At 37.8% G+C, this 11,390-nt stretch overlaps 1 protein-coding gene across 2 annotated transcripts; it reads left to right on the top strand.

Moving 5' to 3' along the window:
• Positions 1 to 2,242: 2,242 nt before the first annotated feature.
• LOC112802510 (uncharacterized) lies at positions 2,243 to 10,057 on the top strand. 2 transcript variants are annotated; one of them, XM_025845757.2, is made up of 4 exons: positions 2,243 to 3,024; positions 3,859 to 4,166; positions 4,321 to 8,639; positions 9,527 to 10,057. In XM_025845757.2, the coding sequence occupies exon 3, from the start codon at positions 4,369 to 4,371 to the stop codon at positions 8,614 to 8,616; it is 4,248 nt and encodes a 1,415-aa protein (XP_025701542.1). In that variant the 5' UTR covers positions 2,243 to 3,024; positions 3,859 to 4,166; positions 4,321 to 4,368; the 3' UTR covers positions 8,617 to 8,639; positions 9,527 to 10,057. The 2 variants fall into 2 exon arrangements, with proteins under 2 accessions (XP_025701542.1, XP_025701541.1); XM_025845756.3 differs by having other exon boundaries at positions 2,331 to 3,024; positions 3,859 to 4,227.
• Positions 10,058 to 11,390: the final 1,333 nt, after the last annotated feature.

Here is an 11,390-nt window from a genome sequence, read left to right as displayed (position 1 = left end):
GAAAGAGCATGTATTTCCACCTTACAACTAGAGAAAGATGTGGGAAAAATAATACGAATGAGAGTGCCTTTCCACTTTTCTCACATCCATACCACGACAAGAAGGAACTTCTTCATCCTCAACTTGCCAAATCCGTGAGTGGGACAAAACCTCCGTCCTCACAATATCAACCATACTTACATTCCAATCTCAACCACGCAAGCGGGATAAGACTATCATCCTTACCAATAATATTTAGAATCAATAATATTAAATCTTATGAAGAAGAAGAAGAAGAAGAGTTTTGAATTATGTAGAACTTATCAGCACACATACACCGAAAATTCTCAAATAATACACTTAAATATCTTCGTGTTACACCGAAATTTGCTGCAAATACAGAAGGATATATTCTTTAGTGCAGAACTCTTACATTACATTCAATTCAAACCATCAACGACGAACAATAATTTTAACAAACAAAATCATCGTTATTCACCTACATAATTATAAACTACTAACAAAAATATTAACTAGAATCGAATCACACCTTAGCTACTTGATTGGATTTATAACAATAATCAACTTTGTTCTAGTTCAATTGACAATCTGAACTTCAATTATTCATTATCTTTAACAACGAGATAACAGTTCAAAACTGATTTTAGAGCTTGATTTCAAAAACGTAGAGAACGAACGAAGAGAAACGCAGAGAACGCAAAGATGGAAGAGAACGTAGATCGAAAAGGTTGAGAAAATTAAAAAACGGAAACGAAATCTTTTCGAAAAAGGCAGTTATATATTCGCGTGATGATTGAAAAGTTGGTTAAAAAGTGGCGCGTGAGGTGAATTAAGTTAAAGAGACTTGTATGGAATAATGACTTGTATGTGGAGAATATTTGTTATATTTGGATAGACTTTTTAAAAAGAATTTTCAAATATTAAAAATGTCTTTTATTTTTGTTTTTATTTTTTTTAAAGCAAGGTATTGTTGTCTTTTAAAAAAGTAAATAATTTATTTTTTAATATTTTTTTAAAAGATATATCCAAACATATTTAAAATATAATAAAAGTACTTTATTTTTAATAAAAAATACTTTTTTTCTCAAATAAACCAATCCAAATTAATACTAAATATCTAATTTGATCGATTCAAAGATTTGTTGTTTTTAAAATATTATATATGAACTCTTTGTTATCTAGAGGGGCTTAATTTGTGCTCGGGAGTAAGAGTATCCAGACATAAACTATAAGGAATTGATTCTTGTTTAGGCATAAGGATACCGAAATGTGATCTGTGAAACAGATTATTTAGAGACCTTTTTTACTGTCCAAATCTCTAGAGACCGTCGCCAAATAGCAAACAGTGACACCATTGGCAAGATACAAAAAACTTTGCTTCGAGATTGGAATGCAGGTATCAAGCTTGTGCAGAGAACAATGAACAGAGTAACTGATGCGATTGGAAAACATGCCATTCGTTGCATGGTGAATAATGCTCAATGAATGAAACCTTGAGATGACATCCTCCCTATTCTTTATAGTGATCTCCCTCAACTTGTTAGAGGAGTTGTTTCTTTGTTTTTTTTTTTAATTTGTTTAGTCAATAAAAAAATCAAGATGTTAAGTAACTTACATTTTAATTATGAGGTCTTAATAGGCTTAAATGTTATGTTAGTAATAACACAAGTTTTTTTTCTATAAATATATGGGAAGGGTATTTCACAGAAGAAATTTTATACACCAACTTTTTTTTAAATCTCCATTATATATAGTAAAGAACTATTTAAAAAAAAATTATGTATGAGTCCCTTCTAATCTTTATTTATATTGTATATATAGTTTAATATTTGAATAATAATAATAAATATAAAAATTAATATTAATTAATAGATTTAGTTATTTTATATCTTAAAGATACATTTTAAGAAAGTAATAATAGAAATTTTTAATGTTTCAAAACATTTAATGTATTAAAAATATAAAAAAATATTTTTAACAATTTTTAATAAACATTCTTTTTATGATATTTTTAAAATACATCCTTAGAACATTATATTAGCAGGATCCCGTAATTAATAAGTATAGTTAAGAAGTTAAAGAGGTTAAATTGACAAAATCATAAGAGAATACGTGGTTTTTAGCTCCGCGCATTTGGCACGGAAGTAGAAGGACTGAAGGAGTGAGTTGACAACGAGAGCGAGGTATGAGTACACGCACAAGTTAAAGACATGGGGGTTATAGAGTCCGTAACGGAAGAAGCAAACGGTGTCGTTTTCGGGTAACCCAAACGTCGTCGTTCCTCTTGTCGCGATCATTTTACAAAATAAAACAAATTTTCTTTTTTTTTTGTTATTAAATATTATCATTATTAATCTCACAGACACTCTCTCTCTCTTTAGGCCCAAAATTTTCTCGCCGTTTCGCGTTTGCTAAGCGCATCGAACTCTTTTTCCTCTTTATTATTTTTTATTTTTACTCTCTCTATCTTCCCTTTCTCTCTCATCGTCGCGTCTTGTTCGCACAAAATCTCTGGATTTCTCTTCCATTCCCAGCGATCGATCTCGATTACTCGAAGAACCCTTCCTTTTCCCTTTCCTTCGCCGATTTTTCCGATTACAAAAAATCGCCACCTAAGCCCTAAAAAGAAAAAGGAAACACCACACTTACCCCTCTTTCTCTCTATCGATCAGCTAGGTTTTCTTTTCCCCCTTTGTTCGATTGGATTGTATTGTACAGCAGTAGCAGGAAGAAGCAGAGATCTGAGGGGCTTGATCTAGGGTTTTTCGATTTTGTCGTTGGTCTCTCTTTAGCAGTCCATGCCGATTGTTCGAATCTAGGGTTTTCAGTTTTTGCTGCTGTGGGGAAATTCGACCTCGAATTAATGTTTCTTTTCAGGGAGAATTGTGGGATCAATGAAGATGGAGGAATATTATGCATGGGTCCGGTCCTGAGGAGTGGAAACACAGCCGGCACATGTGGCCTGTACCTTCCAACGCCACCGCTGTAGCCCCTGATTCTTCACCGTCTGAATATATATGCAAAGTATATACATATAATTTGTGAAATTTACAATTTTCTTGCTTTTGGTGTTCTAATGCGTTTGTTTTGGTTTTTCCTCCCTCTGAGCTTTTCGGTATTTGCTTTTTAATGAAAATCCTAGAGTATCATTTTAAAATCCGAAATTTCTAACATTTTTAATGTCTGGTTCGATTTTGAGCTATTTGGGTTTCCTTTTCTTTTACGAATTTATCATATCTGGTTATTGGTTTGAAGTTTTTCCCTTGGTTGGGTGATTTTGGGTTTCTTTTCTTGGTTTTTGGGATCTTAGATTAGACGCAAGTTGTTTTTTCCTTAAACATAATATTTTATTTTCATTCCTTGGGGCTATTAATTCGGAAATTAATTATGTTTTTGAGGTGTTGATAATTTGGAGGTCGGAAATTTTATTTTATATATACGCATCTAGTTTTGGATTATTAGTCCGTGTGATGTGCTTGTGCTTCTTTATGGAAGTTCTGTGAGTTTTGTTAGTCTTTTGTGTGATGCTCTCCATCTTTTATATATCACATCCGATTTTTCCCTTCTTCAGAGCTCTATTCTAGCTGACATGTGCTTGTTAGATTGATTATTTGTCTCTGCATTGTGCACTCTTATTCTTTTCGGCGCTGGTTTTGCGCGACGTGTATATTTCATTGATATATTTTCCGTTCCGAAACGATCCCCAACCCCAATACAACCAGTTCATTGTTGACTTATCTGTTATTGTTTATGCTTAACATATTAATACTCTTTTTTCTTAATTTTGATTACCACACTTAATTTTGATTACTACCTCGTGCCTAATGTAATAAACTTAATCATTCATGCTCATTGTAGGATGGACGCAAGATTCGTGTTGGTGATTGTGCACTTTTCAAGCCACCCCAGGATTCCCCACCTTTTATTGGAATAATTCGCAAGTTAATAGTTAATAAAGAAGAAAGTCCAACTTTAGAAGTGAATTGGCTTTATCGACATGCTGATGTGAATCTTGCCAAGGGCATATTGGAAGCTGCCCCAAACGAAGTCTTCTACTCCTATCACAAGGATGAAATATCTGCTGCATCATTACTCCATCCGTGTAAAGTCGCGTTCCTTCGTAAAGGTGTTGAACTTCCTTCAGGGATATCTGCTTTTGTCTGCAGGCGAGTGTATGACATTGAGAACAACTGTTTATGGTGGCTAACTGATAAAGATTACATTAATGTCAGTTTTCCTGGATCTTGTGTTTGTATTTTCCTGTGTTATATTATTGCTAGATTTTATTGATAGTTTTTTTTTGTCTTCTGATGGAATCAGGCTGTTCAGGAAGAAGTTGACCAGTTATTAGATAAGACAAAATTAGAAATGCATGGGGCAGTGCAGTCAGGAGGCCGTTCGCCAAAAGCTTTGAATGGTCCGACGACAACACAATCATTGAAATCTGGTTCTGATAGTGTTCAAAATAATTCTTCCCTTGGTGCACAGGTTAAGGGAAAAAAGAGAGAAAGGGGTGAGCAGGGGTCTGATCCATACAAAAGAGAGCGGTTATTTAAAGCAGATGATGGGGATTCTGTACAGGGTAGACCTGAGAGCATGTTGAAGTCTGAGATTGCTAAAATTACTGACAAAGGTGGGCTTGTAGACTTTGAAGGAGTTGAAAGACTTGTACAGCTCATGCAACCAGACAATGGTGATAAAAGAATAGATTTGGCTGGGCGAATTATGCTTGTTGATGTTATAGCAGCTACAGACCGTTATGACTGTCTTGGTTGGTTTGTACAGCTTAGGGGTTTGCCTGTGTTGGACGAATGGCTCCAGGAGGTCCACAAAGGGAAAATTAGTGACAGTAGTAACCATAAAGAAAGTGACAAATCTGTGGAGGAATTTTTGTTAGCGTTGCTTCGTGCATTGGATAAGCTTCCTGTTAACCTTCATGCATTACAAACATGCAATGTTGGGAAATCTGTCAATCATTTACGCACACACAAAAATTCTGAAATTCAGAGGAAAGCTAGGGGTTTAGTAGACACGTGGAAGAAACGTGTTGAGGTTGAAATGAATATGACTGATTCAAAATCTGGTTCTACTCGTCCTGTGTCATGGCAAGTAAAGCCAGCAGCTTCTGAGGTCTCTCATGTTGGAAATAAGAAAACTGGAGGACCGGAGAATGCTACAAAGGGATCTGCAATTCAACCTTCGGTATCTAAACCTTTGTTGGCTAAGCATGCTTCTGTGGAGGCCCTGTCCAAGTCCTCTTCAGCTCCTGGTTCAATTAAATCGATGACTACTTCAGTAAGCAGTACCTCTAAAGATCAAAATGTTAAGGTGGTAGTTGGCGCTGCAGCATCAGATCAACCGTTGACACCTATCAAGGAGGAAAGGAGCAGCAGTTCTAGTCAATCTCAGAACAACAGCTTTTCTTGTTCTAGTGAACATGCAAAAACTGGTGGGTCTTGCCGGGAAGATTCAAGGAGCTCCACTGCAGTGTCAATGAGTGTGAGCAAAATGCCCGGTGGTGCATCTCGAACCCGGAAGTCCAGCAATGGTATACATGGTACTGGTGTCGCTCTTGCTCAGAAGGAGCCCACTTCTGCAAAAAGTTCCACTAGAAATTCCCCTTCTGAAAAAGTTTCACCAACTCGAGTATCCCATGAAAAGTCTCCTGATCAGCCAACCGATCAAGGGAGTAATAATCAGCGTCTGATCCTTAGGCTGCCAAATACTGTTCGCAGTCCTTCACGAGGTGCTAATGGTAGCTCTTCTGAAGAACCTGCTATTCCTTGTGGGAAAGCTTCTCCTCCTTCTGACAAGAATGAGTCTCAGGATAGAAGAGTGAAGGCTAAGAATGATGGTTTGCATACCATTGCTTCATCAAATGTGATAACTGAGGCATGTGCTACAAGTTGTGAGGATCGTAACGGTTCTCCTCTGGGTGATGAACGGGGAAGGGTTAATGAAGATGGTGATAAAGTAGCAGAGACATCAAAACAAACTAATTCCCCTTCAGGTTTTATTTCCAGATCTGGGCAGACTTATGATGCATCTTTAAGCCCTATGAATGCATTAGTTGAAAGCTGTGTGAAATTTTCTGAAGCAAGTGCCTCTGTTTCGCCTGGAGATGATGGGATGAACTTACTTGCTACTGTTGCTGCAGGGGAAATATCCAGATCTGAAAATATCTCACCTCCAGCTTCACCTGAGGGGAAGTCATCTGCGGCAGATGAATCTAGTTCAGCCAATGTTTCCAAGCTAAAACATCCGGCTGAAACAGCTGCTCATACTGTTGCACAATCTGATGCAGTAGCTTCAGGAGAGCCTCAGTTTAGTGCTGTTGAGTCATTGCAATTTAAAAATGATTCAGGGCACCCTGTGACAACAATGTTGCGTGATTCTTCTGTAGACGAAGCTATTTCATCTAGTTGTAAAGAGAAATCTGGTGATAACAGAGCTCAAATAAATTGTTCAGCTGCAGATTTGTCACAAAATGCCGAAGCTGTATGCCCACGTTTGGAAATGGCTGGGGATACTCCTGAAACCTTGTTACCATATAAAAAGGAGACTCAGGACCAATCACTCGAGCAGAGGGAATTTGGAAGTCACTGGGCTAAAAGTAGCGGTTCAGACTCTCAACCAGTGAAAGTTGACCACTTGGGTGAGACAATCCTGGAGAATGGTAAAATGTTAGTTTCGAAAGAGACTGTTGCAACTGTAAAGATTGAAAAGGAGGTAGGTGAAAAATTACCGGAGCTATCTTCAGATGATAAGAAGATTGGTGTGGAGCAAGTGATGGTTACTGGTATGTCATCTCAAAAGTCATCTCCAGTTACAGAAAAATCTGAGTCTCCAGATTTTAAAAAGGAGGATGTGGCTCCACCCTCTGCTTCAGGTAATTCTTTGCCAGCATCCAGGGATGAACAAGCAAGTGAGATGAAGTTGGCTGCCGCTGAACTTGATGAAAAAAGGAAGGATCGAGACTCAGCAGTTTCAGCTGAAGCTAATGGATGCGATGAAGATAATTCTGGCAGGAAAGAGGTTCTTCGACAATGCTCTATGTCTTCAAATCGCCCAGAGTTGTCTAAAGTTCCTGGGAAAGAAAATGAAGCATCCAAAACCTCAGAGTGTAACCCAGATGGGAATGATTCTCATGTTGCAGGAGAGCATGCCTGCAGTATTAATCCATCTGTAACTGTTTCTGGGTCTGATGCAGCCGTAAGATTGGACTTTGATTTAAATGAGGGTTTCCCTGTTGATGATGTGAGCCAAGGGGACATTGTTAGACAGGAAGAACATGTCGCATCATCTGTGGTTCGAAATCCTTCTGCATTGCCTTTCCCCATTTCGTCCATCTCTGGGGGATTCCATGCAACAATTACTGTGGCATCTGCTGCCAAGAGACCATTAATTCCGCCGGAAAACCCATTGCGCAGTAAGGGTGAACTTGGATGGAAAGGCTCTGCTGCTACAAGTGCCTTCCGGCCAGCTGAGCCTAGGAAAAACGCAGAGACATCATCAACTAGTGATATTCCTTCTGTTGATTCCACTGCTTTGAAACAAGGCCGTGCTCCTTTAGATTTTGATTTGAATGTTGCTGATGAAAGAAGTTTTGAGGATGTAGCCTCCCATGGTTCTTTAGAATCTGCTCCACCTGATCGCACCACTATGGGACTTGATCTTGATTTGAACAGAGTTGATGAGACTCCTGATGCTGTTTCTTTCTCTCTGAGTAAACTGGATGTTCCTGCTTTGCCAAGTAAGTCTTCACTGTCTGGTGGGTTATCCAATGGTGGAAGTGTGTCAAGAGACTTTGATTTGAATAATGGACCAGGCCTTGATGAAGTTGGCACAGAGGTCCCAGCTCGAAGTCAGCAGATGAAAAATAGTGCACCATTTCCATCTGCTATCCATGGTACGAGAACCAACACTGCTGAATTGGGGAATTATTCGTCATGGTTTCCTCCAGGCAATTCATATTCAGCAATTACTGTCCCTGCGCATCTTTCTGGTAGAGGTGAACAGAGTTATGTTGCAGCTGCTGCGGCACAGCGGCTCATGGCTACTTCTGGTAGCAGTTCCTTTGGTCCTGAGCTGTACAGGGGGCCTGTGCTTTCATCCTCTCCTGCTGTTGCTTACCCACCTACTGCACCCTTTCCGTATCCAGGGGGATTTCCATTCGAGACCAGTTTTCCATTATCTTCAAACTCCTTTTCTGTTGGTTCAGCAGCATTTATGGATTCATCAACTGTTGGTGGACTCTGCTTTCCTACCATACCGTCACAGCCAGTTGGACCTGGCGGTGTTGTCTCCTCAGCTTATGCTCGTCCCTATGTCATGAGTCTTCCAGGTGGTACAAGTAATGTGATTCCTGACAACCGCAAATGGGGAAGTCAAAGTCTGGATCTTAATTCAGGCCCTGGTGGCACGGATACAGACCGAAGAGAGGATAGATTGCCTTCTGGGTTGAGGCAAGTGCCCGCTCCCAATCCCAATTCACAATCCTTGATGGAGGAACATATGAAGATGTTTCAGGTGGCAGGTGTGTTGAAGAGGAAAGAACCTGATGGTGGTTGGGATGGAGCTGATAGATTTAGCTACAAACAGCCCTCATGGCAGTAGGATAATGGAATATTTAAGTTGAGGTGAGCCCCTTATTGCAAGCCTTGACTGTGTATCGATGTTTGTTTGTTTTATTTCTCCCCCTCTTCTCCCTTCAATTTCTGCAAGTATATCTGGATCGATTTTTTTTTTTGTGTTTTTGCGTGATTCATTCCACATACTGAGGCCCCATTTCTTGGTGTGGATGAAACCTAGGCTCCCCATGTTATGTTCAATCTGAGGAGCTGTGCTGATGATGTTGCGGCATTAACGATGTTATGTGCTGCCTTTATTTTGAGTGCTTGGTCGAGTTTATTGTGTCTGGGTGTGTGTGGTTGTTGGTTTTTTTTTTTTTTTGGTGTTTCTGCCTACCTGTGAAGTTTTCGGCCGTGTGCACGTGCTTTTTCTATTTATGATAATGATAGACATCATGGGCCCAAAGCCTAAGTGACGGGGTTTTTCTTTTGGTAATCAGTGTGGGCTACGCAATATTTTTTACTCAGAAAAATCTGCAATAATTTCGATTCTCCTTGTATTATATTTTTTTATTGTCTCTTAATTTTATGTAATAATTCACTTATGCTTCTAAGTATATGTTTATTAGATAGGATTCTACGATCTTTTTATTGTTTTTTTTTTTATTATCCGTTTCTTCCAAATCTCTGTAGTGTCTCAGATTTTGAAATCGTTAGTTTCATGAAATTGGCTCTTGGCCAAGTCTGTCAAATTAGGTCATGTTGATGTATGCCTTTGATGTTAGATCTTTATGATTTGATTCTCAAGGCCTGCTGAATTCGGGTCCATTTGTTTACAATGCTGTTATTTACACGATGCTGGTTCTATATTCCGCTCATTTTGAGGTGGTGTTTATGTCTTGCAATTTCCCGTTTTCAATGCTGTGTAATTTAATTGTGTTCCTCGTGCCATGCAGGTTTTTTGTGGAAGATGTCGGGAATATTTGGGATAAATTTAGCATGCCGTGTGTCCACTGATGCTTCACTTGCTGCTGGCATAGCAGGGCCTCTGATGGCTGATGCAGTTTGTTTTGTATGAATCTGCTTCCAACAGATTGCCCCTTCCTTGCAGATAAGTTTTTTTCTGTGTAGATATCTAACTGAAAACAGGTGTGATAATGCCCCGCCTAGTGTCTCAGAAAACGAAAAAAAGAAAGAAAAAGGGAAAAAAAGGAAAAAAAAATTTGGCATAAATGTTTTGACTGTGACCGTTCCTTGCAACAGCCCAATCCATTCTCAACCATTTGAAAGGAGAGGATTGGATGAATCACTGGCCAGGCTTGAAGCCAGTTCTGTCTTTCTTAAAATTATTTTTTCTTTCCTCCTTACCTTCTCTTCCAACTTTTGTTACATATATAGAATGCTGTAGTCTCTTGACTTTTTGAATTTTCTCACTTATCACATTCTGGTTATTGATGATATATGCACAGGTTAGCCGTCATGGTCAATGTGTGGCCTCTCTCTCTCTCTCTCTCTCTCTCTCTCTCTCTCTCTGATTTGCATTGTGATGTAGAGTAACTCAAATTCTTTGGTAGTGATTCACGTCTACGTAATATTTGTTCCTTGCTGTTGAATGCATCTAGCCACAACCCAGCGTCTATACACGATGTCCCATGCAATATTCGACCCTGTTTTCGAAAAATATATGCTACAAAAAGATCAGTTATACCAGATGAATACTACAAATAACGAATTATAGAAACTAAAGCACCAAAATAATAATATTCTTGCCGATCAGGTTTAATATAGCAGCTAAGAGCAACGCCAGCACTGGGGGTTCCACTTGGAGCCATATCAACATTTTTGGAAAAGCACGTTATAAAAATAAATAAATAATCAACTCCCAATTAAAGTCAGTGACCCTTTTCTTTTATGGTTGAAAATTTAAAAAACAACCAAACAAGAGAAAAATAAAGTCCTTTTAAGTAGTCTTTGTTTTGAAGTATTGAGGAGATTGGAATTTAGTATTATCTTTGTTGGTTTGGAGATTGCTACTAAAATTTGAGTTTGTTGGTTTAGAGATTGTTACTAAAATTTGAGTTTTTGTTTTCAAAATTTTAGTATTAGTACCAAAGTGGGGACACAAGAGGAAAATTTTTTGGGGTGGAGATAGAAATTTTAATAACATTTTATACCTAAAATATTTTTATTTTAATTAATTAAAATTTTGTCTTTTTGTACAAATTAAAATAGAGTTTTGTTTTTATTTTAGTTTCTGTCTTTGTCTTTCACTTTACATGAAATATAATATTGAGATTTGTTTTAGTCTTTGTCTCTCTTCTAAATACTACTTAAGTAGTGTTTGTTTTGAGATACTGGGATAGAGACTGAGATTTAGTATTATGTTTGTTGGTTTAAAGATTGGTGTTAAAATTTTTGTTTCTGTCTCTAAAATTTCAGTATTTCAGTACTTCCAAAAAGTAAGGACACAGGGAACTGAAACTTTAAAGATGGATACTGAAATTTTAATAACATTTTATATTTAAAATACATTTATTTTAATTAATTAATTTTAATTTTACCCTTTAATACAAATTAAATTAGAGCTTCATTCTTGTTTCAATTTCTGTCTTTCACTTTACACCAAATAAAATACTAAAATTTATTTCAGTCTCTGTCTCTAAGTCTCTGTCTTTCAGTATCAGTCTCTGTCTCTACCAAACGCTATCTTAAGGACTTCTGAATATTTAACTTAAACTCCTTTTAAGATACTGGAAGATCTATATGCTGTGAATGTGATCTCAACGTCGTCTTTGCCATGGTATGCCACTGTGTTTGCAT

The sequence above is a fragment of the Arachis hypogaea genome, chromosome 5 (assembly GCF_003086295.3).
Source record: "Arachis hypogaea cultivar Tifrunner chromosome 5, arahy.Tifrunner.gnm2.J5K5, whole genome shotgun sequence".
NCBI classification, from domain to species: domain Eukaryota; kingdom Viridiplantae; phylum Streptophyta; class Magnoliopsida; order Fabales; family Fabaceae; genus Arachis; species Arachis hypogaea.
The sequence above is the reverse complement of the archived record's forward strand: the minus strand, read 5'-3'. Positions and strand labels throughout refer to the sequence as shown.

Excerpts from the sequence above, each read along its gene's own strand:
- LOC112802510 (XM_025845756.3), top strand. The coding sequence starts at position 2,914 with ATGCATGGGTCCGGTCCTGAGGAGTGGAAACACAGCCGGCACATGTGG. Across the intron at positions 3,025-3,858 it reads CGTCTGAATATATATGCAAA|GATGGACGCAAGATTCGTGT; the intron begins GTATATACATAT and ends TGCTCATTGTAG. Across the intron at positions 4,228-4,320 it reads CTGATAAAGATTACATTAAT|GCTGTTCAGGAAGAAGTTGA; the intron begins GTCAGTTTTCCT and ends TGATGGAATCAG.